At 38.7% G+C, this 20,592-nt stretch overlaps 7 protein-coding genes across 7 annotated transcripts; 6 read left to right on the top strand and 1 right to left on the bottom strand.

Moving 5' to 3' along the window:
* Nucleotides 1-54: 54 nt before the first annotated feature.
* BDF20DRAFT_845147 (uncharacterized protein) lies at nt 55-891 on the bottom strand. The gene is made up of 2 exons (XM_053079666.1): nt 169-891; nt 55-85 (listed from the first exon to the last, which is right to left on the bottom strand). The coding sequence occupies exon 1, from the start codon at nt 628-630 to the stop codon at nt 424-426; it is 207 nt and encodes a 68-aa protein (XP_052940791.1). The 5' UTR covers nt 631-891; the 3' UTR covers nt 55-85; nt 169-423.
* A 436-nt stretch (nt 892-1,327) lies between these two features.
* BDF20DRAFT_845145 (HAD-like domain-containing protein) lies at nt 1,328-3,957 on the top strand. Its single transcript, XM_053079665.1, has 7 exons — nt 1,328-1,521; nt 1,600-1,835; nt 1,955-2,583; nt 2,685-2,786; nt 2,854-3,003; nt 3,072-3,170; nt 3,280-3,957. Exons 2-7 carry the CDS (start codon nt 1,625-1,627, stop codon nt 3,538-3,540), a joined length of 1,452 nt encoding a protein of 483 aa, XP_052940790.1. The 5' UTR covers nt 1,328-1,521; nt 1,600-1,624; the 3' UTR covers nt 3,541-3,957.
* Nucleotides 3,958-4,033: 76 nt separating this feature from the next.
* BDF20DRAFT_845141 (FMN-dependent dehydrogenase-domain-containing protein) lies at nt 4,034-6,432 on the top strand. The gene is made up of 6 exons (XM_053079664.1): nt 4,034-4,222; nt 4,330-4,632; nt 4,759-5,220; nt 5,436-5,884; nt 5,965-6,021; nt 6,096-6,432. Exons 1-6 carry the CDS (start codon nt 4,177-4,179, stop codon nt 6,267-6,269), a joined length of 1,491 nt encoding a protein of 496 aa, XP_052940789.1. The 5' UTR covers nt 4,034-4,176; the 3' UTR covers nt 6,270-6,432.
* A 1,465-nt stretch (nt 6,433-7,897) lies between these two features.
* On the top strand, nt 7,898-13,286 carry BDF20DRAFT_845139 (dicer-2 protein). Its single transcript, XM_053079663.1, has 6 exons — nt 7,898-8,416; nt 8,489-8,716; nt 8,783-8,949; nt 9,048-11,806; nt 11,874-12,924; nt 13,006-13,286. Exons 1-6 carry the CDS (start codon nt 7,958-7,960, stop codon nt 13,247-13,249), a joined length of 4,908 nt encoding a protein of 1,635 aa, XP_052940788.1. The 5' UTR covers nt 7,898-7,957; the 3' UTR covers nt 13,250-13,286.
* Nucleotides 13,287-16,122: 2,836 nt separating this feature from the next.
* On the top strand, nt 16,123-16,394 carry BDF20DRAFT_845131 (uncharacterized protein; the record flags this gene model as incomplete). Its single annotated transcript, XM_053079662.1, has 1 exon — nt 16,123-16,394. A coding segment is annotated over one exon (228 nt), but the record flags the coding sequence as incomplete, so codon positions are not given.
* Nucleotides 16,395-16,451: 57 nt separating this feature from the next.
* On the top strand, nt 16,452-17,842 carry BDF20DRAFT_48347 (cytochrome c oxidase subunit VA-domain-containing protein). Its single transcript, XM_053075566.1, has 3 exons — nt 16,452-16,515; nt 16,718-16,982; nt 17,072-17,842. Exons 2-3 carry the CDS (start codon nt 16,901-16,903, stop codon nt 17,413-17,415), a joined length of 426 nt encoding a protein of 141 aa, XP_052940786.1. The 5' UTR covers nt 16,452-16,515; nt 16,718-16,900; the 3' UTR covers nt 17,416-17,842.
* A 1-nt stretch (nt 17,843) lies between these two features.
* Nucleotides 17,844-20,581, top strand: BDF20DRAFT_48237 (peptidase family M41-domain-containing protein). Its single transcript, XM_053075561.1, has 2 exons — nt 17,844-20,477; nt 20,566-20,581. Exon 1 carries the CDS (start codon nt 17,935-17,937, stop codon nt 20,257-20,259), a length of 2,325 nt encoding a protein of 774 aa, XP_052940785.1. The 5' UTR covers nt 17,844-17,934; the 3' UTR covers nt 20,260-20,477; nt 20,566-20,581.
* Nucleotides 20,582-20,592: the final 11 nt, after the last annotated feature.

Genomic DNA, 20,592 nt, shown 5'->3' with positions numbered 1-20,592 from the left:
TGCCGCTAGTTTGCTTCCAGCCTGATTTTGTTCATAGCAAAACGTCTTTATAGAGGACTTCATCGCAAAATATTGGAAATTCAGAGTAATCTACTTCATGTATTACGAAGCTTTGCCTTACTTGTTTTTTGAACTATTTGGCTTACCAGAACGACATACTATTGAAAGGCTTCTATGCCTGATCTTTCCAGTATAAGCATTTGAATAGTAACGTCCTCTTTGTGTGCAGAATTTTGTGCTTTTCTATTCTGGTGAAACATCCGCTGGTATACTGAACTATTTCAGCTTGCTTTTCAACCAAAAACACATGCAAACTATTACAGTAACTATTTTGGTCGTGGCTCACCAAGACCACAATAGAAACCCGTCGTGTTCAAGGACTCATTTTTAGCAATTCGCACAAGAAGTGGCCTAACTCGCCAATCATCGCTCTCGTAGACATATGACAAAGTTTACAACTATGTGGAATAAGATCAAATGCCAATCATTAATTTGGACTAGCACTTCTGCGAGGTCATACGGCTTAAACGAGACATATACAATTAGAAGAAGCGAATTTTTAAAGAGAACATAAGGAATAGCAGAAGATGAAGTAAAAGAGCATGTCAGACCACAAACCGAAAATATCATTATTTGTAAAAAAGAATGTAGACGGTTTGAGAGGCAACGGAAGGAAGCGAGACGAACTGATAGTATAGCTTGAGATGAAAGGTGAATAGTACATATAAGCTATATTCAAGCGAATAAAGGAAGAAAAAAGTATACAAGTATTGTAGACGCCTATAGAATGGTGTATGCTTCGCTTGGTATTCCTTTCCTATGTTTACTACAACTAAACTAGCGTCACCAAGGGAAGGGCCGAAGTAAGTCGGTGCAGCAAATGAGGAAACGTATTTTGCGTCGACAAGACAAAGTCAGAAACAACGAATTCATAGAAGGCAACACACATGAAAACATGTTATATAAATGTGCGCATTACTACTATGAAGGGTTATTGCGCTTTCTTATGCACTATAAAAATCTCTCCTATTGTCTGTAATCATTTTCCATAATACCGCTGCATATCAACAAGACTTTTGATGTTGTATGTGTATTATGTGTAAGCAAATCAAGGTAGCAAATAGGTCAAGGTGTAAACATTTACTGCCGCCATTTGAGAGTAAAAATATACAGACCCTTCTTCAAATGCAACTAGAATCTTTGTTACAATTATGATAACTTTGGCAGAAAAGGTGACCTTCCACGTGATTGTTGTTACTATTGTTGTTTCTAAATCTGTCTTTGCGTGTTTTTTTTTTTTGTTTTTTTTTGTTGGTTGTTTCTCCACTTTTTTTTTTCATTCTTTTCTTGTCTTTTTTGATTATTCTCGATTTTTTTTACAATAAATAGACAGGAATAGAAAGCAATCTTTTTTATACCGGCCTTGTTTCTTTTACTGTATTTCTTTCATTCTTTACCATTGTTTAACTTTTAACGCACGTTTTCAATCAATAATACAAAGGAAAACTACAGATAATTCAAGTAGAGAAAAAGGAACAGCAACAGTCTTTCTTTTCCGCAACTACTTGTTTACCTGCTTTTTTATTCATTCCATCAAAGATCGCTTCTTTTCATTAACCCTTCAATGCCAATGTCGCAAACGGACACAGCGTCTACCATTCAGCCAAGTTTAGATGAAACAAAAACTGGCAATTCAACTCTCATTACCAACAGCACAACAAATAACCCGGCCGATTCTATTTTGAAACAATCTCAACCACCATCAGTAATAAAGAAAAAAGAAGACATCACAACTCGTAGCAGCTCAAGCAATAACAACTCAAAAATGAAGAAAGGTACGTAATTATCGTACACATTTCTTTCTTTTTTTTTTTTTTTCTTTTTTTGTATGATGTTCGCTCAGAAAATGTATGACAAAATAAATAACCCAACACTACGATTTTCTTTATGACAGAAAAAGGGAAGAAGCAAATCGATTCAGAACGTGAAAAATCTACTCGTTCATCTACTAAAGCAGGTGCAGGTAACCATAATGCGAACAAAAAACAAAAGGCAGCTTCAACCACGTCAACTCCCAGCAGTAAGCGCTCATTAAAGCAATTTACAAGGAAAAGTGGAGGCTTTCTATCGTTACTACTGTGCTGCACCGTGGGTGGAGCAAGCCATTTTTTGGACAACAGTGATAAATCATCAATGAATCACCATAAGAACACCAATAAATCATCGTCGTCCCTCACTTCTTCTATTACTTCCTCTATAACAAAACGAAAGAATAACAATCAACAACAACAACAAGTGATACCAGTACAGATTGAAAAACAGCAGCAACAAGGACAATCAGTTCATGCCACCAACAACGAAGAACCCATTGAAGAAAAAGAAGAAAAAGTCAAAGAGCAACCTTCGCCTCAAGACGATCAAATTATACCTCCACCGCCCATTATCACCAGCCCCGCAGAACTGAATAAATTGAATACAGCTAATCAGCAAGCTCAATCTACGGCAGAAGAAAGTCAGGTATCAACGTCTTCATCCACGAATAGCCCTTCAAGCCCTCCTCTTCCACAATCTTCTACTTCACCCGTAAGTAAGTTTTTTCTCATCTTTGTTATAATGAAATTCTATGTTTCTTAATTAGATTTGCTTTTTTTTTTCCCTTTCTTTTGGGGTTTTGATGTATCAAGGGACCGGTTGTTTGGCTACTACCTCCATTAGCTAATGAAGACAAGGAAAGGAAATGTCTCGTGCTTGACTTGGACGAAACGCTCGTCCATAGCTCTTTTAAAGTAAGGATTAGTATGCTACTTTATGTACGTTTAAGTGTTTATTCACTGACGTCCTTTTCTCTGTTAGATCATCCCAAATCCCGATTTTATTGTACCAGTAGAGATTGATAATCAATATCATAATGTTTATGTATTAAAACGCCCTGGCGTGGATGAATTTATGCGCAAAATGGGCGAGAAGTACGAAATCGTTGTATTCACTGCCAGTCTCGCTAAAGTGAGTGAATCTTGGAGAATCTGTCCTTTTGATTTTTCATTTTACTAAATATTTGAGCATATTTCTAGTACGCCGATCCTGTCCTCGATATGTTAGATATTCATCGAGTTGTAAAACATCGGTTATTTAGAGAATCGTGTTTCAATCACAAAGGAACCTACGTTAAGGTAAAGTAATGAAATAGAATCAGGGGGAGGGGAGAAAAGCGTAGGAGCAGGAATGAGAGACAGTAGTGGTAATGAAACTCCTATTAACAAAAATGCATCATTATTATAGGATCTTTCACAATTGGGAAGAGATCTGGCTTCGACTTTAATCTTGGATAATTCACCTGCAAGCTATATATTCCACACATCAAATGCTGTGCCAGTGTCAACCTGGTTCAATGATCCACATGACACCGAATTAACTGATCTGGTTGCCTTTTTAGAAGATTTAACAGTCGTAGAGAACGTGCAACTTGTATTGGACAACTCCATTGATCCCACCGCCACATCCACGAGCAGTAGTGGCAACCTTGTGCCCTCTACTGCTTAAGAATAAGTTATTTCCCCTCGTTAAATTATTACCATTTAATACTCTTTATTATACTTCTTAAAATAATTCCACAGCAACAAACAACATTACTATCTTTGTTTCCACCCAATTACATGCTCAAATTACCAGAATTTATGCCTTTGAAATAGCCATTCCTTCGTCATATCATTCATTCTTGTTCGAATACAACTCAAAATAGATAGTAGCATACCCCACCCCTCGCACTTAATGATTGCCTTTCTACCACCTATCATCTCTTTTTTTACAAGTTTGATTTTTTTTTTCTTTTTTGTATTTAATGATATTATTCAATAAAAAGAAAACCTTTAATCACTCAAAACATGGCCAATAAAACAATTATACCATGTTGTGCTGTCTTTTTATCGAAAATCGCTATGGTCGCACAGCTATTTTAAAGATCTCGGAAACAACGCTTTTCCTCAATTGGTACCTGGATAAAAATTTAAGATTTCTTGTTCACATCAAAAAAGAAAAAAAAATAAATCCTAAATTTACCAGTACTCACTAGTATATGGGTTTGCTCTTCTATTTTCTTTTTCAATTCTTACACTTTTATCATTCCTTCTTCAATACAGCTTCATCTAAAACACCTTACTCTTCTATATTCTGAATAAAATGGCGGTTATATCACCACAAGAAGTCGCAAAACATGATAAAAAAGGTAGCTTTGAAATAAAAAAAATCGAAAAACTCAAGCTATTTATCCTTTTTGTTTTTTCCGATATAAGATATCTAAATGTAATACTACACTATCTTTTTTTGAAACAGACGATGTTTGGGTTATCATTCATGGCAAAGTCTATGATCTAACTCAATTTCTTCCAGAGCACCCTGGAGGGCAAAAAATCATTATGAAGTATGCGGGCAAAGACGCTACAAAAGCTTTTGAACCTATCCATCCCCCAGATATCATCGAACGCTTTTTGTCACCAGAAGTGTGTAAAGGCTCGATTGATGAAGGTGCATTAGCTACTCAACCTGTTGAAGAAAGTGAAGAGGACAAACGTATTCGTTTAGCCCGAGAAAAAATGCCTCGTTTAGAAGAAATGTATAACTCGTTCGATTTTGAAAGTAAGCACTCTCTTACTGATACACTATTACAGATTCAGCTACATATATTTGGTATTGCATAATGCTGAATTGGAACGTTGCCCTTTTTTTTAATGCTTTTTTTTTTGGTTTTGCTTGAATGTGAAGCTGTGGCCAAAAGTATTCTTAAAGCCGATGCTTGGGCCTATTATTCATCAGGTGCTGATGATGAAATTGCCATGCGTGAAAACCATAACGCTTTCCACCGTATTTGGTTACGTCCCCGTGTCATGATAAATGTAAAAGACGTCAATAGTTCTACCACAATGTTGGGCAGTCGCGTTTCTATGCCATTTTATGTTACAGCCACAGCATTAGGTAAATTGGGACATCCAGAAGGTGAAGTGGTTTTGACAAGAGCGGCCTACAAAAAGAAGGTGATACAAATGATCCCCACACTAGCTTCTTGTTCCTTCGATGAAATTGTGGATGCCGCTCAACAACCTGAGCAAGTACAATGGCTTCAGCTGTACGTCAATAGTGACCGTGCTGTGACAGAAAAGTTTGTTCGACATGCTGAAGCGAGAGGCATGAAGGGACTGTTCATTACTGCTGATGCTCCTCAGTTGGGTAAAGTGCACCTATACGCAATAAGCTAATTTAACAAATGTTGAGGGGAAACGTCTACTGAAAAAAAAAAAACAAAAAAACTACATCGTCAATAACATTGCGGAACGTTCAAATTCACGGATGCTGTGTACTCGTGTGTGTGTGTGTGTGTGTGTGTGTCTGACATATGTATATAACGAACCTCTGCTAATCAGTTGAATTGTGGGTTATGATAGGTCGTCGTGAGAAAGATATGAGACAGAAATATTCTCAAGAAGAACCTGATGAAATTGCCAAAAGTGATACAGAATTCAACCGTGATGAAGGAGCTGCTAGAGCTATTAGTGCCTTTATTGACCCTGCCCTTTGCTGGAATGACATTGCTTGGTTCAAGTCCATAACAAAAATGCCGATACTGATCAAGGGTATTCAGACTCCTGAAGATGCTGTATTGGCTGCTAAACATGGATGTCAAGGTGTCGTGCTATCGAATCACGGCGGCCGGCAATTGGATTTCGCCCCTTCGTCTATTGAGATTTTAGCAGAAACAATGGAGGCCTTGAAAAAAGAAAATTTGGATAAGAATTTTGAAGTTTATATTGATGGTGGCATTCGACGTGGTAGTGATATATTCAAAGCCATTGCGTTGGGAGCGAAAGGTGTTGGAATTGGTAGACCCTTTTTGGTAAGCCTTCTTTTCACAGATCGTTTTGAATTATATCTCAGAGAAGAAACAGTAGACTAACAGACATTTCCTTTTCTAAGTACGCTATGTCAGCTTATGGTGAGGATGGTGTTGTCAAGCTCATGCAATTACTACAGGTAGGAGAGACTGAATATCTGAAAATAATGTTTAAACCCGTATATTTAAAATAAGCTCGTCGTTTTACTTGTAGGATGAGTTCGAAATGGTAATGCGTTTAATGGGTGTCACGTCAATTGAAGAAATCAAGCCAGAAATGGTTGACATACGTAATATCAAGGATCATTTTGTAGCCAGTCCTATTGATTATTTGGCTCATAAATCTTACGAAGCCATACAACCAAGGGGAAAACTAGCCAAACTGTAAATAGTTTAATGGTATTCTTTTGTGATAAAGTCTCGGTTTACCATATGTCATATGTCAATGCTTTGAATAACAAAGATGTGGGCATATCAAAGCAATAAAAACAACTCAATGCAAATGAATAAAAGTTCTCAAAGCCTATTGTCGAATTTATTGAACTTCTGCCATTATCATCATCTAATAAGCATAGTTGCTGCTTAACAATGACATTGTGCTAAATGAATTTGAAGAATTATTGGAAGCTGTCAGTTGTTATAAAAGACAGTCGATATGTAGAAAACTTTTATCTATGAGTACTAGTATCGAGCCTTTGTTTCCATTTCGATATGCGTTGCCCACAACATGGAAAGCAGGCTGCCCTACCCTTAGATACCATAAATTTGACATTGGCAGAGTGCTTCATCATTAAATGTCGAGCACGTATTCAAAAACATCAATAAATTAGCGGCTGGAAACTGTGAACCTTAAAAATATCAGAAGCTTTTTCAATAATGCATATTGTTGCAATCAAGTTTGAACTTGCAATATGAATTATTCGAGTATTTAACCTATTACCAGAATTAAACTCGATTTGTCTTGAACTGAATGCAGCCCCGTATGACCAGATGATGAAAGATACATGATAGTAGTTGTCTATGATATACCTGCTTAAATGCATTTATGTTAGAAGGAGGATATTTTCCAAGGTTCGATTGTTCCTTAGTGTGAACCAATTTGAATCGCTAGTGAAATTGTCGTATCAGTCCCATACTGTGTACAATTAGTAAAGCGCTGTAAATTGAGTATACAGGGAAGAATTCGAACCATTTCTGCACAGAAGCAAGAACTATAGCTTTGCTTTTTCAGATGTACGAGCGAAAGGCTATGGAAAACACCTACCTCTCTTTGGGTTAGCTAGCTGAACAGCAGAAAGACCGAGAAACATCTTGATCTGTATATTTTCTTTATGTGCCATAATGTATGGACAATGACGCTGCTTTTTTACAAAATTGTATTTTTAGATATGCACGCAAAAGATGATCTTATCACACAGTAATGAACAGTGATTACGGTTGTCCATAGACATCCTCAATATTTGATTTCTGCACGAGTTATATAGCTTTCAAGGTGCTATCGATGTTGTGAGAGAAATGCCACGTTGGGCTGTCTGTAGGGAGATCAATAGCATTTTCCATAAGTGATTAACAATGAGCAGTGACAGGTACATTATCAACTTATTTCAGTCTCCCATTTGTTAAATATTGATAATTGCTTAATTGGTGGCATCAAGAAAAGCAAAGAACAATAGTAGCCATAAACTATGGAAGTACCACATAGAACGGACACGATAGCAAAATGATAGATGTGCTAGATTTATGTCAGTAAATGCTGGTAGCCGACAACAATGTTCAAACTAAGACCGTCGTCGCCAATTTTCGTCATACTGAGCATTCACTCACAATAATCAGAAACACTGTGTAATTCTTGTAAATTCGCTTAAAGTAGGATGAAATGGCAAATCTCACTGCATCAGGCTGAGAGGCAAAGAAAAAGGCGTTTGAAATTTATGCTGGATTGATCGGGCCCCTTTTTCCTTTTTAGGAACATACGTTTAATTTCTTTTGTTATCGACAAAGTTCTTTTTTTTACTTCTTCAACCTTTGTTATTCGCTTTAAAATCTGAAGGGCCGAACGCGATCACCATTTTATCGATGACAGTCAAAAAGCCAACAATAAAATTGACTGTAGACGAGGGTGATTTGGGAGATTATACTGATCCCACAGTAAAATATGTTCCTCCTGTGCCCAAAGTAAATGACATGAACGACATCGATCCTGCCATTTTGTCAAAATACCTCGAACTAGATCTGCTTGAAGCAACGCCTGATAGTAAGGCGATAGATCCCAGTCAACTCGAGTTGGAAGAAAAAGAAAGGTTGGAGTTAGATACCCTTGCATTGGAAGCGGATCTTGACGAAAAACTATATGAGCAAAAAGTGAGAGAGGCTATTCTAAAACCTCGTGAATACCAATATGAATTATATCAAAAAGCATTAGAAGAAAATGTGATTGCTGTACTGGATACAGGCTCAGGAAAAACATTAATATCGATTCTGCTATTGAAGCAAATGGCTCTGCAGGAGAGAAATGCGCGTTTAAAGAGACCAGAGGTAAAAATGATACGCTTCATTCATGTTATATACAAACTTACTGAATTTCTGAGATCCACTGTGCTACTCTAGACAAAACTTGCTTTTTTCTTAGTAGACAGAGTACCGCTCGTATTTCAGCAAGCAAGCGTTATAAGAGCCAACTGTGATCTAAAAGTAGAGGAAATGTGTGGCGAAATGAATGTCGATAACTGGTCTGAAAAGCAATGGAAATTGATATTTGAGGAGAACGATGTTTGCGTGATGACAGCGCAAATTTTTTTGGATACTTTGCGGCATGGATTTATCAGCCTTGAAAGAGTATGGAGATCAGAGCTTTAGGGATTGGGGAATTGTTTATTGATAAACCTTTGCAAATAACAATAGGTACATCTTCTTATTTTTGATGAGTGTCACCATGCAACAAAAAAACATCCTTTCAACTTGATCATGCGTGAATTTTACGACCGATGTCCAATTGAAAATAGACCGAAAATTTTTGGTATGACTGCCTCGCCAATGCATGCCAGATCAAGTGTCAAGTACAGTGTGAGGTAAAAAAGGAAACATATAACCAAATGTATTATAATGAGTACGTGAAAAGATATAGGTATGCGCTAACTTACTGGTATCGTATATAAACATATTATAGTCAACTGGAAAGTAATTTGAACGCGTGCGTATACACAGCGACAAATCTTGAAACTTTGAATGAACTCGCTAAGCCGAGAGAGATGACTGTTGATTATCGAGCTACACCTTTTTATAATGAAACGGAGATAACTCATAGAGTAAGGGAACAGTTAGGTTCAGTAAGTCGTTATAGTCGTTGTTTCACTATTGTTGGCGATATTCTACGTGCGTTGGGCCCTTGGTGTTGTGATCACATGTGGAAAATTATGTTAAGCGATCTTGAAAGAAGGATGACAATGGCAACTCAAGGATTAGATACAGACGCCCTAATTGATGAAGACAAAGCCCTTCGAGAAACTCACGCTATTGTCGATCCTATCGAATTGGAACGCAATCCAAACGTCCAAAATGAGACTCTTTTCTCACCTAAGATTGCAAAACTAATAGTTATATTGAAAGGCGCCCTGAATGCTTTAAAAAATTTCTGCGGCATTGTATTTGTGGAAAGAAGGCATACGGCTTTAGCCATTAAAACTTTGATTGATGCATTAGATGACCTATCAGCAATACGCTGCGAAGTTTTGATTGGTCATGGTACAACAGACGAAGGGGATATACAAATGACTTTTAAAGAACAGAACAAAGTGATCAATAAGTTTAGGGATGGTGAAATAAATCTGCTTATTGCCACTAACGTGGCCGAAGAGGGCCTCGACATTCAGCCATGTAATATTGTCATCCGCTTCGATTTTTTTCACACTTTAATCGCCTATATTCAATCGCGTGGTAGAGCTCGTAGAAAGGACTCAGTATACTTTGTCATGGTTGAACAGAATAATACGAGTCATAAAGGGATGCTTAAGGATTTCCAGAGGCTAGAAGATGAAATGAAAGAATACTGTCAGACGTTGCCAGAGGATCGTAACGTCGCTAACAAATATATCGTAGGCATGGGAGAGGTTGAATACGAATCGGATGAGGATGAAGATTTGGATGAGGATTTCAACGCCAATGCATTTATTGTAACAGAAACTGGTGCTATGGTGACAAAACAAAACTCGGTTCCTCTATTACATCGTTATTGTAGTACTTTACCTTCTGATAGTTTTTGTGTTCTCAAACCTATCTTTCAAATCCAACAAACTGCCGGTGGCTTTATATGTAAGCTTATGTTACCCCCTAATGCTCCTTTTCAAGAAATGGAGTCCCCTGTTTGTCGATCAAAAGAGCATGCCAGAGCGATTGTAGCCCTAGAAGCATGTGTTGAACTACGCAAATTAAATGCCTTGGATGAACATTTACTACCTAGGAATTTGAAAAAGGAAATACTCGGTGAAATGGCAGCACACTATGATGAGAATGGTTTGATGATTGGTAGTAGACGGCGTCACGGCCTATATGAAAAACGAACACCAGCTTTTTGGAAAAGACAAGTCGAGGAGGAGGAAGAGATTGCTGTTGAGGATAATGAAGATCTGCTGAAAGCTACCATACATACGACAGAAGAACTGACATCAGATATTAAGGAAGGAAATGATTCTTCAATCGTTGTGAAGGAAGTGGCCGTCAATGGTTCAGTGAAGGTAGTCGATACTGTTGTTGGCAATGAAGGCAAATCATCAATGCCAGAAGCCCTACAACCTACTAAGCTAGATATAAATCCAACTCAGTTGGCAACTAACGGTGGTGCACGTATTGATGGGATTTTGCCTGGCACTCTCCTAAATGAAGCACAAACCGATGAAACTGTTGGGCAAGTGCAAGAAAACACAGAAAAAGGAACAATGGCAGAAGTACTCCAAAAGGAGGAAGAGGAGTTAGGTGCCGGACCATTTAAATGCTGGTTTACAGTGCTCGAGGTTAACATGGAAGATGGTAAGCTGGGAGGTATTCCTTACCGTCGCGTTTGCTTGATTACAAAAAAGCCATTCCCAACTTTACCGAAACTCAAACTTTTTCATAAAACTGTACCCTTTACTGTCAATGTCCGTAACGTGGAAACTGAAATTGTTTTTGATCGACCTAGAATAATTCTTTTGTCTGAGTACATGAAAAAGCTACTATTAGCTCTGCTAAACAAAGAGTTCCACTGCCCTATTGTCGAAATTCCTTATTATATTGTTCCCATGATCAAGAATTGCGAAAACACTCCTTTTGAACAAATATCTGCTGATGAGTTTACTTCCTTAATAGACTGGCAGGAGGTTGACAGCATTCTCCATTCGCAAAACGAAGCTTTCTCTTTGAACAGTGGAAAAGATCCTTTAGATAGTATTGTTATTGATCGAACGGATATGTTTCGACGTTATTATGTTACAAGTGTACGTTCAGATTTGAGTTGCTTCAGTCCTGTACCTGAGGATTGCCATGAGAAGACACGTGAAAAAGGTTATGCCACGTTTGCTGACTATTACAAGGAAAAGGAACTATTGAAGGAAGGACAAGAGTTTGATACATCTCAACCTATGCTAGAATTAAAGCGAGTCAGAAAAATGATGAACTTCCTTTATCCTGGACAGATCGAACAGGGCCAAATGAAAGGCCAAATCAAAGCATGGACATTACCATCCTTCTGTGATAGATTTTTTATCAGCGCTAGTGTATACCAAGCAATTATGATGATACCCTCGATAATGACCCGAATAGATTCTCTATTGTTGATAAGACAAGCTCGTGAACGTTATGATTTGAAAATTGACGATGAAAATATGCTATCAGCTTATACCACACCCTCGGCTAGTATGGAAATGAATTATGAACGGTTGGAAACCTTGGGCGGTATGCAACAATTAACTTCTTTGTCTTGCCTCATTGACCTGAATTAATCAAACCTTTTACATAATAGATTCCTTATTGAAATTTATTGCAACTATTCGCTTATACATCAATTTTCCGTTCAGTAACGAAGGCGAACTTCACCATCTGCGTATCCGTGTCATCTGTAACAGAGCGTTATATCGTGCTGCAAAACGCTTAAAATTCTACCGCTATATCACGAGTCACGCCTTTAACCGACGTTACTGGCGCCCACCAGGTTTCTTGAGTTCAGCCGATAATGCAGAGGCGATGGAACAACTGCAATATCACCGTCTTTCTGATAAAACATTGGCTGATATAGTAGAAGCTTCTTTAGGGGGCGCTTATCTCACTGGCGGATTAAGAGCTGGTCTCCATACCGCTATTCAATTACAAATTCCATTTGATGAAATCAAGTCTTGGGATGACTTTAAGCCTGCATTCGAAGAATCAAGAAAACAAGTGCCTCCTCGTGCTGAAGCCAAGGCTTTACGAAGCCTCAATATACCTGCCCTTGAAGAAATTCTGGGGCGCCAGTTCAATAACAAACTACTTTTAGTTGAAGCACTGACCCACGCTAGTTTACCAAACTCTACTGCGCCCTGTTATCAGCGTCTAGAGTTTTTGGGCGATGCTATCCTAGATTTTCTGGTTATCCGATACCTTTTTGAGAAATACCCAAATGCAACTCCTGGTGATATTACTGATCTCAAAGATTCATGTGTAAATAACCATGTTCTGGGTATTGTTTGCATTGAAAATGGATTGCATAAGCATATTATTCATTATTCAGGAAAACTGGTACATGCTATCGAAGAATTCTGTGGATCAATTCAGGAAGCTAAAGACAAGGGGGAAGCCGTTGGTGAATATTGGAGAGAATACAACATCCCTAAGGTTCTATCCGACGTAGTAGAAAGTATTCTGGGAGCAAACTTTGTTGATGCAGGTTTTCAACTCGAACCTTGTGAAGCTTTGTTCAATAAATGGTTCCGACCACTTTTTGATAAGCATGTTATAAAGGGCCAAATGAAGGTTCATCCCATGAAACGACTAATAACATGGCTACAACAAAATGGCTGCGATGGTTTTATGCTAAGGTACGATAACACTTACTATCACAAGGAACATCGTCCATCAGCTATTGACTGATATTCATTTTACTTTAATTCAACTTGTAGAAATCATAGTACTGGTGAAACCGGCCCCAACAGCCAGAAGTGTGTCATTTTCCTCCATGGTAAACCTTTGGCGTGTGGATCAGATTGGAATATCAAAATTGCTCGTCGTTTCGCAGCTGCCAAAGGTTATCAAAGACTAATGGATGATCCTACACTGCTTGATAGAGTGTGTGATTGTAGGGTTCACTTAAATAAGCAGAACAAATATTATGACGACGAAGACGACGAAGATGATGGGTATTAAGCGTGTAATAATTTATTTTTTTTTATGGGAGAATCACTCCGGTTTTATTTAAAGTCCTCTTATTGTCGTTATAAGGGAAGGAGAAGACTAGGTATAATTGTGGATGAGAGATTTTTGAAACTCTAACAGGCTAAGAGTGATCGAATAAAGACTATAAGATTTATCCAATAAAGGAAACTAGCTCACTTTGTTGGTCAAAGAGTGAGATCGCGTTCGAGACGAGAGAGTACCCGAGACACAGACGCAAAAACCCGAGAAGGGACGAGAGAGATGTCTCTAAATACAAAGGCCCAATGGGCCTGCCAAAGGCCGAGCAAAGTACAGGCGAATATTTGGGAAACGGAGAGGTGGGAGGTGGCTAATACGATGGAGCAATTGAAGGAGATCGTCCGTTGAGTATTTGTACATTGGATTGATGAAGGTGGAGAATACCAGTATCCAAACTTGAAATTTGCTGGGACAAGTGTAGAGAAAGTGAATAGAAGACTCAATCAGTGACCCTTCAGGCGTATGACAAATGTGACAATCCGCAGAATCAAATTGTTGAGGGAGGAGACGTTATATTATTTCGCGGTAAGGAACTTTGTTTAACAGTAGTCGGTACCATACTGTACGAGCAGTTAATGGAATCGAAAATTTCCAAAAGGTAGACCACTGTAAGGGACAGTAAAGCGCATCGGAATGGTGGGGGGGGGCGGTGGAAGCAAGGAACGGTAATGCTGTGGGCTATAAATTGCAGTATCTGGGATAGAACTTTTCGTGGAGAAAAATAAGGTCAGAATCGGTTGCAGGTCAATATAGTCATCAGCAGTGGATAGAGTAGACTGTTCGATGCGTGGGGCGGATAGACATTGATGATGCAGAAAAGGGCGTATTTGCATTTGACCGGACCATATCAAGCTACGTAGAAGGTAGGTGAGGTTTCGATGACCGATAACCTCATCGGCATTCCGTAGTCGAAGTCGTAGTTGGGCAAAATCGTAGGTAAAAACATCTGTAGTACGGATATCTCTCACGCCAGGATGCTGACCCACTAATCGAGATAACAGGTGGGGGTCCGTCTCCGGGGATTGAAGAACGTCTAGAATGGATAAGGAGAGGGCTGTAAAAGGATTAAGAGAACTAGGTTGAATAGAAAAGGAAGTGGAGTCAATCGCGTGTATGAATATTTTAAATATATTAATAAACGACAGATGAGAGCCCTGAATCATACGAGGAAACCACTAAGCTCTATGATAGTTGGGAAATAACAGATAGTAATGAAAAGAAGGTAGTATTGTGGATTTACAAAACCATTGGAATGTATAAAGCAAATATGTCATGGCTACAGTTAGTCGAGAGGAGTCGGTCGTAAACAGTAATGGGCCTAACCAACGCCATACAAGCACAGATTGTTGAAGGTTAGGATCGAGTTTAGCGAGACCCCCTTGAGAGCGAGGGGAAGTTAGTTGTTCCAAGGAGAGCTTTGGGAAAATTCCGCGGTTGATGAAGGCGGTACCAACCTGGCGAAGTTTGTGGATCTGATTTTGGGTGAAGGGATGGGGGGGTGTGACGCAAAACATGCCACAATTTAGAATGTAATAAGCTATTGACAATGGTGGCACGTCCTCGAACTGATAGCTGACGTTGTGAGTTTGATATGGTCTGTAAAGAGGTGTGAAGCTGAGAAAAGGCAACATTACGTTGTGTGATGCTTGAGCATATAGGGAAGCCTAAATACGTTAAGGGATTTGGATTAGACCTATCATACCATTGAATAATATTCTTGTCTTGTAGGAAATTTTGCCATGTCGGTAAAGATGTACCAGACAAGGAGAAAGCCTGTATTGTATGAAAGTTAAGGTGGGCATTAGATGCCCTGCTGTATGTATGCCCTGCTGTATGTATGCCCTGCTGTATGTATGAAGAGATTGTTGGAGCTGATGAAAATCTGACTCATCACGAAGAAAAACTAATGTATCGTCCGCATAGGCCAAAATCTTGACAGCAGAAATGGAATCCACGGGGGTAACCGTTTGATAGGGTGGAGTAGCGGGGTAATCGACGGTATCCTACGAAGAGGGTGAAATATCGAGGTTAGCAAAAACCTCAACTTGAAAGAGCGGGGCGCTGCGAGCTGTTGTCAGCCTCCTGAGACATGAGGGATGTCTTTGTGGTCTCTTGATTGAAGAGGGAGGCCCATGATCCTTTTGACAGGAGAGTAGTGGGGTTGCCTTATTTGGCAGGTTGTGAGGTTTAGTGGAAGAAGCCATGTAAGCGTGTGATAAAGTATTTTACCTTATATTTTAGACGATTTACAATTTTTAATGGGCAATATACATTTTAAATTTAGATTTACCAAAATAGAAATATTTTTAGAAAAGTTCATAGTATTTTGGATGTCGAATTTGGATACTATTCAGTGATATCCAAGCAGCATTAAAGATGACATACAATCGAACCCTAGAAATGAGTCTCTATCAGTAAGAAAGTCGCCAACAATGGTTTTATTGATGTTATCTTGCAATAGGACAGACTACAAAAAGCTTGACAACTTTTTTATCAAATGACGATGTGTTCCGAGACCAACCAGATATTCGTCGGTGCCTTTTTGGGACAGAGTTCCAAAAAAGGTCAACTTTGAATTGATTGACATCAAACCATTGATAGAGGGCTGAGGGTCATAGTATAACAGATACCATAGCGGAACGGGATGGCTATATTATCTGTTGTCAATGTTTTTTGTATGCGTTCATGGGTGACTTTCAAAAATAGGCACTATAAAATATATTGTTCTCTTATAGTCAAATGTTGTCTCTTTCACTTTTATTTCACGTTTTATGATACATACTATGACCCATGTTCAAAACAATAATTTATGAGAAGAAAAAGCAAATCTTTGGAAAAGATGTAGTCAAGTTGAAATGTCAAATATGTGGTGTTGTCGGTAAACTTTTTGCAACTCTGAAGAAACGTGAAGCTAAAGGTCAATTGATTGTTGTCACAATCGATGAATTCATAACCTCTAAAACATGCAGCCTCTGTTTCTATGATGATATGCAAATTGTTGATACTCCTGGGCTCAAGGGTATCGGCGTTCTTTCATTGCAAGCACTGTCTAAAGCTATGGCAGAGAGACATTAACGCCGCTATCAATATGATGACTATATCTCAAGCAGTTTGGTCTGGAGCGGGAAGACCCGATGTTTTCAAGTCAGCGAAGAAGAAGAAAGTATCGCCGTAATAAACACGGTTTTCTTATATTCTAAGGATTTAGATCATTACAGGTGAGGAATAGTACGGTTTTTTATTCTTTTTTTTTTTTTTTTTTGTTTCGCACCACTGACTGGAATTTGAATCATTGTTTAAATGGTTTATATTTTCGTCTACAACACAATTGCAACTCATCTAAAATAAAATATTTATCGTCCAAAAAAAATGCATTTCATCTAAAATATTGGTTAAAATATTGTAAAATGTGCATTAAAGAACAATAACCCGTTGTTATCCAATGAAAACGTTACCTGACTTTTTCAATAGCCGCGCCCTGTACTTTATTTTATCTTTCATTCAAAGCATTTGGCTTCAATCTGTTTTCTTTTCTTCAGAGCCAAATAAATAAATATCCTCTCTACTCGCATTTATTTATAAACAGAATCACATAAATTTAAAATGCTTCGTGCTGCTTTCACCCGTAATATTTCTCGTGTTGCTGTCCGTTCAGCTCTTCCTGCTACTCGTCCTATGGTCATGGGTAAATGAGAATGCTCAACTTAACAAAAACTAAAAAATGAGGGTTCAGAAGTTAAGATTGGTAGGGAACTGACTAAATGTCGATTATAGGCATGGGCAAGCGTTTCTACTCTGCTGGACATGAAGATGAGAGCTACGAATCCTTTACCGATCGTTATGTCAAATTCTTCGATGGTGTGGATGATCTTTTCGAGTTACAACGTGGTTTGAACAATGCTTTTGCTTACGATCTCGTTCCTGCTCCTTCTGTTATTGAAGCTGCCCTCAAGGCTTCTCGCCGTGTTAACGACTTCGCTACAGCTGTTCGTGTTTTCGAAGGTTTAAAGAATAAAGTAGAAAACGAAAGCCAGTATAAGCAATACCTTGAAGAATTAGCGCCTCTCAGAAACGAATTAGGCATTCTGACTAAGGAAGAATTAGACCAACAACAATAAATTCAATAAAAGAAGGAGAGGGAAAGTTTTAAAATTGGAACAGTAACTTAGAGTCAAATGTCTTACTCATGCAGAGAAGCTGTGCAATCAATTCCATATTACAGATTGCTTTTTTGAGACGAAAATTATGTTCAAAAATACTATAAATTAACACAGATACGCCAAAATAATCCATTAAGAGGATGTACACATATTTATAACTTAATAAATCAGAAGATATACATGTATATACATACTAGGTTCATGCCTATGTTTAGCATAAGTGCATCCTCAAACCAAAATAGTGTTATAACCTATCATCTGGCTATAATGCCATTAATTTTGCTATTCCGAAATTATGGGGTGAGTCTTTTGTGTTCCTCTTTTCCGGGGTAAAGTCCGCCTTTTGAAAGTGACGTGGTTAAACCCAGGACACTAGCTGTTGAAAATACGTAGCATTTCTGAGTACCATTCGTGGTTTAACTTCTTCATTTTCCTTTTAACATACCTTTTACTCGATTGCATCAGCAGACATTAATCATGTTATCGCGGTTAACACGGATCTATGCACGATCCACCGTTGCTGACTCAACAACGGCTTTGCGAGGACAACAACTCAAACGGCTAACCGGTACCAGAACTACTACTATATTACGACGCCGTTATGCAACTGAAAAAGAATCACCAAAGAAGAAGGAGGGTGTCAGTAGCAACAGCAATAATGAAGAGGCTTACAATATTCCAAAAGGATTTGAGAGTTTCTTCGGCCAAAAACCTGTGAAGAAACCTCTAGACAAAAGAACAGTTGAAGAGGCCGCTTCGAAGCATACACAAAAATCGACTGAGCAAATTCCACGACCACCACCTAGAGCGAATAATGATGGTGCTAAAGGCTCAGCTAATAAAGCAGGAGGAGGAGGATTTAAGCCGCCAAACAATAATAGCTTGAATGCTCTTTTAGGTGCTGCTCTTGGTACCTACATGTTTTATAAAATGACTGCACCTGACGATACTTCTCGAGAAATTACTTGGCAAGGATTCCGTACACAATTATTAGATAAAGGATTGGTTGATAAACTTGTTGTTGTAAATCGTAATCGTGTGCGCGTTTATTTACGACATGAGGCTGGTTCCATGGGTATCTCCCCTCGTCAAACTTTTGTCTTCACGATTGGATCTCCTGAAAGCTTTGAGAGTAAATTGGACCAAGCTCAAAACGAATTAGGTATACCCTCCAATGAACGTATTCCGGTTGCATATCGCGATGAAATTAGTGTTGCACAAACTTTGCTGCATTTCGCACCTACCATTTTATTGATTGGTGTTCTGGTATACATGACTAAGCGAGGTGCTGGTGGCGCTGGTCAAGGTGGTATTTTTGGTATTGGTAAGAGTCGAGCCAAGATGTTCAATCAAGAAACCGACATTCGTGTCAAGTTTAAGGATGTAGCTGGTGCCGATGAAGCTAAGGAAGAAATTATGGAATTTGTAAAGTTCTTAAAGAACCCTGCCGCTTATGAACGTTTGGGTGCTACTATTCCTAAGGGCGCTATTTTGTCTGGCCCTCCTGGTACTGGTAAAACTCTTTTAGCTAAGGCTACAGCTGGTGAAGCAGGTGTTCCCTTCCTTAGTGTCTCTGGTTCCGAATTCGTTGAAATGTTTGTGGGTGTAGGCTCCTCTCGTGTCCGAGACTTATTCGCCACTGCTAAAAAGAATGCTCCATGTATCATTTTTGTTGATGAAATTGATGCCATCGGTAAAGCTAGAGGTAAAGGTGGTCAATTTGGTGGTAATGATGAACGAGAGACAACGCTGAATCAATTGTTGGTTGAGATGGATGGCTTCGATTCAAGTCAACATGTTGTTGTGTTGGCTGGTACCAATCGTCCCGATGTTTTAGATCCTGCTTTGATGCGTCCTGGCCGTTTCGATCGTCATATTGTGCTTGATCGTCCCGATATTGGCGGCCGTGCTCAAATCTTCAAGGTTCACTTGAAGCCTATCAAGACTAGTGTTGACATGGAGCATCTTTCTCGTAAATTAGCTGCGCTCACACCAGGTTTCTCCGGTGCTGATATTCACAACGTATGTAACGAGGCTGCTTTGATTGCTGCACGTAAAATGAAGGATGAAGTTGACGACAAGGACTTTGAGGATGCCATCGAGCGTGTCATTGCTGGTTTAGAAAAGAAGTCCCGTGTTTTGTCACCAGAGGAAAAGAAGACCGTAGCTTATCACGAAGCAGGTCATGCTGTAGCTGGTTGGTATCTCAAATATGCTGATCCTCTATTGAAGGTTTCTGTCATTCCTCGTGGTTCGGCTGCTCTTGGTTATGCTCAGTATTTACCTAAGGATCAATATCTATACTCCAAATCGCAATTATTGGATCGTATGTGTATGACCCTGGGCGGCCGTGTATCTGAGCAGATATTCTTTGATTCTATCACTACTGGTGCTCATGATGATTTGCAGAAGGTTACAAAGATGGCTTATGCTCAAATAACAACTTATGGTATGAATGAGAAGGTCGGACCTCTATCCTTCGAGGATCAGAACGAACAACGATTCCAAAAACCTTTCTCTGAGCAAACTGGCACACTTATTGATAATGAAGCAAGAAAGTTGGTTATGGATGCTTATGATCGTACTTTGAAGTTACTTACTGAAAAGAAAGAAGACATTGAAAAGGTCGCTAAATTGTTATTGGATAAGGAAGTTCTTACTAGAGAAGATATGGAAAACTTATTGGGCAAGCGCCCTTTTGAAGAAGTGACAATTTACGATGAGTATGTAAGAAAGAAGACGCATTCTCCCCCTCCATTTCCTGAAGATAATCCATCTGGACAAGTCGATAGTGCAAAATAAGTCATGATAACATATTTCGTGCGCTCTCATTGTGTAAATTTTTCAATTATTACTTTTTTCTCTTTTTTTATTATATTTCTTTGCCTTTGAATATCCCTTTTCTGTACCACTCTCAATCTAGATCGAATATAAACAACACACTATGTATGTGTTAATAAAGTCATGTATATTATCCATTGTAAAATTTTTGGCTTTGGTGAAAACGAATCACGTATTATGTAAGAATGAACTTTGATCACCGAAGAAAAAAAAAAAAAAAAGGAAATGCAAGTTAACGAATTCCAGTGGACTTTGCGTTTCATTTAGACAAGTTCCAAACAATTGTCAACCAAG

This window comes from Mycotypha africana (genome assembly GCF_025528875.1).
Source record: "Mycotypha africana strain NRRL 2978 chromosome Unknown BDF20scaffold_1, whole genome shotgun sequence".
NCBI lineage: Eukaryota > Fungi > Mucoromycota > Mucoromycetes > Mucorales > Mycotyphaceae > Mycotypha > Mycotypha africana.
The sequence above is the reverse complement of the archived record's forward strand: the minus strand, read 5'-3'. Positions and strand labels throughout refer to the sequence as shown.

Coding starts and splice junctions, on each gene's coding strand:
- BDF20DRAFT_845147 (XM_053079666.1), bottom strand. CDS start 630: ATGATATTTTCGGTTTGTGGTCTGACATGCTCTTTTACTTCATCTTCT.
- BDF20DRAFT_845145 (XM_053079665.1), top strand. CDS start 1,625: ATGCCAATGTCGCAAACGGACACAGCGTCTACCATTCAGCCAAGTTTA. Junction 2,584..2,684: donor CACAATCTTCTACTTCACCC/GTAAGTAAGTTT, acceptor TGATGTATCAAG/GGACCGGTTGTTTGGCTACT. Junction 2,787..2,853: donor TCGTCCATAGCTCTTTTAAA/GTAAGGATTAGT, acceptor TTTCTCTGTTAG/ATCATCCCAAATCCCGATTT.
- BDF20DRAFT_845141 (XM_053079664.1), top strand. CDS start 4,177: ATGGCGGTTATATCACCACAAGAAGTCGCAAAACATGATAAAAAAG. Junction 4,223..4,329: donor CGCAAAACATGATAAAAAAG/GTAGCTTTGAAA, acceptor TTTTTGAAACAG/ACGATGTTTGGGTTATCATT. Junction 6,022..6,095: donor AGCTCATGCAATTACTACAG/GTAGGAGAGACT, acceptor TTTTACTTGTAG/GATGAGTTCGAAATGGTAAT.
- BDF20DRAFT_845139 (XM_053079663.1), top strand. CDS start 7,958: ATGACAGTCAAAAAGCCAACAATAAAATTGACTGTAGACGAGGGTGAT. Junction 8,717..8,782: donor GATTTATCAGCCTTGAAAGA/GTATGGAGATCA, acceptor AAATAACAATAG/GTACATCTTCTTATTTTTGA. Junction 8,950..9,047: donor AGTGTCAAGTACAGTGTGAG/GTAAAAAAGGAA, acceptor AACATATTATAG/TCAACTGGAAAGTAATTTGA.
- BDF20DRAFT_48347 (XM_053075566.1), top strand. CDS start 16,901: ATGCTTCGTGCTGCTTTCACCCGTAATATTTCTCGTGTTGCTGTCCGT. Junction 16,983..17,071: donor TACTCGTCCTATGGTCATGG/GTAAATGAGAAT, acceptor TGTCGATTATAG/GCATGGGCAAGCGTTTCTAC.
- BDF20DRAFT_48237 (XM_053075561.1), top strand. CDS start 17,935: ATGTTATCGCGGTTAACACGGATCTATGCACGATCCACCGTTGCTGAC.